The following is a 2,346-nucleotide window of genomic DNA, read 5'->3' as shown; positions in this document are numbered from 1 at the left end:
GGGGGACTTCCGTGTCGCGCCCCCTGCTGGATCAGGAATTACATGGCGCGATAGGGGGAGGGCGTCCCGGAATCGACGGCCACGCCGGCGGCCGCGGCCGCCATTGGAGTCATGCCGGGTCGAAGGTGGACAGCATCGATCTGAGTCAACCCGGGGAAGAGAATCTTAAGCTTCAGATGGTACTGTGGATCAGCCCGCAGGGGATTGTGCTCGAGATAGATGGTCTGCAGGGAGTCCTTGGAGGGGGAGATGTACCGCTCGACATCGCGGAAGTCGGAAATCTGGTTGCCATTGGCCTGGGGAAGGGGAAGGGGGGGGGGGCGGGAAGATGGCGTGTCAGAATGGGAGAGGCAGAAGGGAGCAAGAGGCGCATGGCACGGGCGGGCAGGGGCGAAGGGGACAACGTACCCAGAGCTCCTGCAGGGAGACGAGACACTCTGCCCCCTCGAAGGAGCGCAGACGGTTGACCGCCACATCGAGCGTGGTCAGGTGCGGGACATTTGCGAGGGCGCCGTCCGAAATGTCGAAGGGGCTGGCAGTGGCCGGGCGGCGGAGGGTGAGCGCGGCCACCGGGGCCACCAGCTGGCTGGTTTCGTCCTCCGTAGGCTCAGTGGGTTCGGAGGTGGCGATCTCTGCGCGCGGGCAGGCTGCCAGACTCGTGAGGCTGGCAATCGCATTGTGGCTGGCATAGAGCTCCTCCAGGGCGGGGACCTTGGACAGGCCGTCGAGAGTGGAAATGCGGTTGGACTGGATGACAGTCCCAGTGGGCGCGTGCGCGCGCGTGCGTGTGTAGAGCGGAGGAGGGAGGACTCAGTCAGGAAAGGGCGAGAGAAAGGAACCCGCGACAGCATGCAGCGGCAGCTCCCCAAGGGGCCAGGGGGTGACAGCGCACCTGAATGCTCAGGAGCGTCAAGGAGGTGAGGCCGTCGAGTCCGGCGAGGGAGGTGAGCTTGTTGCGGGCGAGCCAGAGCTCGGTAAGCTCCGACATGTGAGAGATGTTTTCGATGACCTGCGGATGTGCGCACACACGTCGGGCAGGGGGAGAGGGGCGGCGGTCAATGAGGAGGAGGGGGGGAGACCAGGGCGGGCAGATGGCACTGGGCGGGCGTGGCGCGTACGCGGACACGGTTGTGGGCCATTTCAAGGAGCTCCAGGTGCTTTTGGGACTCAAGCCCTGCCGTGGGGAACATGGGCGGGATGTTTCAGGGAGGACACAGTTCAATATGGGGATGAGGGTGAGGTCGAGCGCCAGGGGGGGGGGGGGGAGACGAAATGCGGAAAGCCCAGGAAGCAGCGGCACCGAGGGGAGGAAGCAGATAACGCACCCTCCATCTTGGAGATCTTGTTCGACACGAGGTACAGCCGGCGAAGGTTGACCAGCGTCTCAAGGCCCTCGATCTTGCGAATCTTGTTGAAGGACAGGTCAAGGCGGCTGCGGTGGCCCAGGAGGAGGGGGATCGCGAGGAGGAGGGGGATCGCAAGGAGGAGGGGGATCGCGAGGAGGAGGGCGAGGGCGAGAAGGGGAAATGTCAGTGATCGCCATGTCGTGCGGTGCGTTGTCGCGTGCGCATCTGCCAGGGCGTACCGCAAGTTGACCAGCTTCTCGAGGCCGGAAATGCGATCGATCAAGTTGTCGTACAGATCCAGCTCTTCCAGCTGGACGAGTTGGTCCAGGCCCTCGATGGTCCGGAGCAGGTTCTTGGTCAGGACAACCGACTAGGCAGGGGCCATGTGCTGAAAGGTCAATGCGATGCAGAGGGGGCAGACGAATAGAGAGGGGGAAGAGAGGGGGGCAGACTGCGGGCACGTACGCGGAGCTGTGAAAAGTGGTTGATGGAGGGGATACGGCCGAGGCGCTCGTTGAACAGGTAGAGAGACTGCGTATGAGCGCGCACGTGTGGAGACATATGCCCGGAAAGGGGGAGGCAGTACGATCAGCAGATGGGCGGTCAATTGAGGACACGTCGGAGAAAGGGAGGGGGGGGGGGGATGCGGTGGGGCGGGGGGCGGAGGCAGCACGCGCACAGTCTCGTCGGCCGGGAAAGTGGACATGTCAAAGTCATGGACGATGGTCAGACCGTTGACGACCGTCACGCCGGCCGGGGTGTCGGCCTCGTGCGCGCACGATTCATCGTGCTGGTGCTCGGGGTCGTGAGCCTCCTGGGTGCACTCGTGGTCGGACTCGTCGGAAACCTGCTCGTCGACCGGCGTGAAGGGGTCCACCGAGGGAAGGATCATGGCTCTTCGCGGCTGTGAGGCTGGGGAGAAACGGCGCACGAAGGGGAGAGGTGTGAGGGGGCGGTGGAGGAGGGGCAGGGGGCAGGGAGGGGAGTGGGGGGGGGGGGG

At 64.7% G+C, this 2,346-nt stretch overlaps 1 protein-coding gene across 1 annotated transcript; it reads right to left on the bottom strand.

The window, feature by feature from the left end:
- Window positions 1–38: 38 nt before the first annotated feature.
- H696_05581 (hypothetical protein) lies at window positions 39–2,238 on the bottom strand (the record flags this gene model as incomplete). Its single annotated transcript, XM_009499395.1, has 8 exons — window positions 39–296; window positions 409–747; window positions 893–1,009; window positions 1,119–1,174; window positions 1,326–1,432; window positions 1,586–1,716; window positions 1,812–1,877; window positions 2,026–2,238. The coding sequence occupies 8 exons, from the start codon at window positions 2,236–2,238 to the stop codon at window positions 39–41; spliced, it is 1,287 nt and encodes a 428-aa protein (XP_009497670.1).
- Between the last annotated feature and the right edge of the window lie 108 nt (window positions 2,239–2,346).

Source organism: Fonticula alba (assembly GCF_000388065.1).
Source record: "Fonticula alba strain ATCC 38817 unplaced genomic scaffold supercont2.12, whole genome shotgun sequence".
NCBI lineage: Eukaryota > Rotosphaerida > Fonticulaceae > Fonticula > Fonticula alba.
The sequence above is the reverse complement of the archived record's forward strand: the minus strand, read 5'-3'. Positions and strand labels throughout refer to the sequence as shown.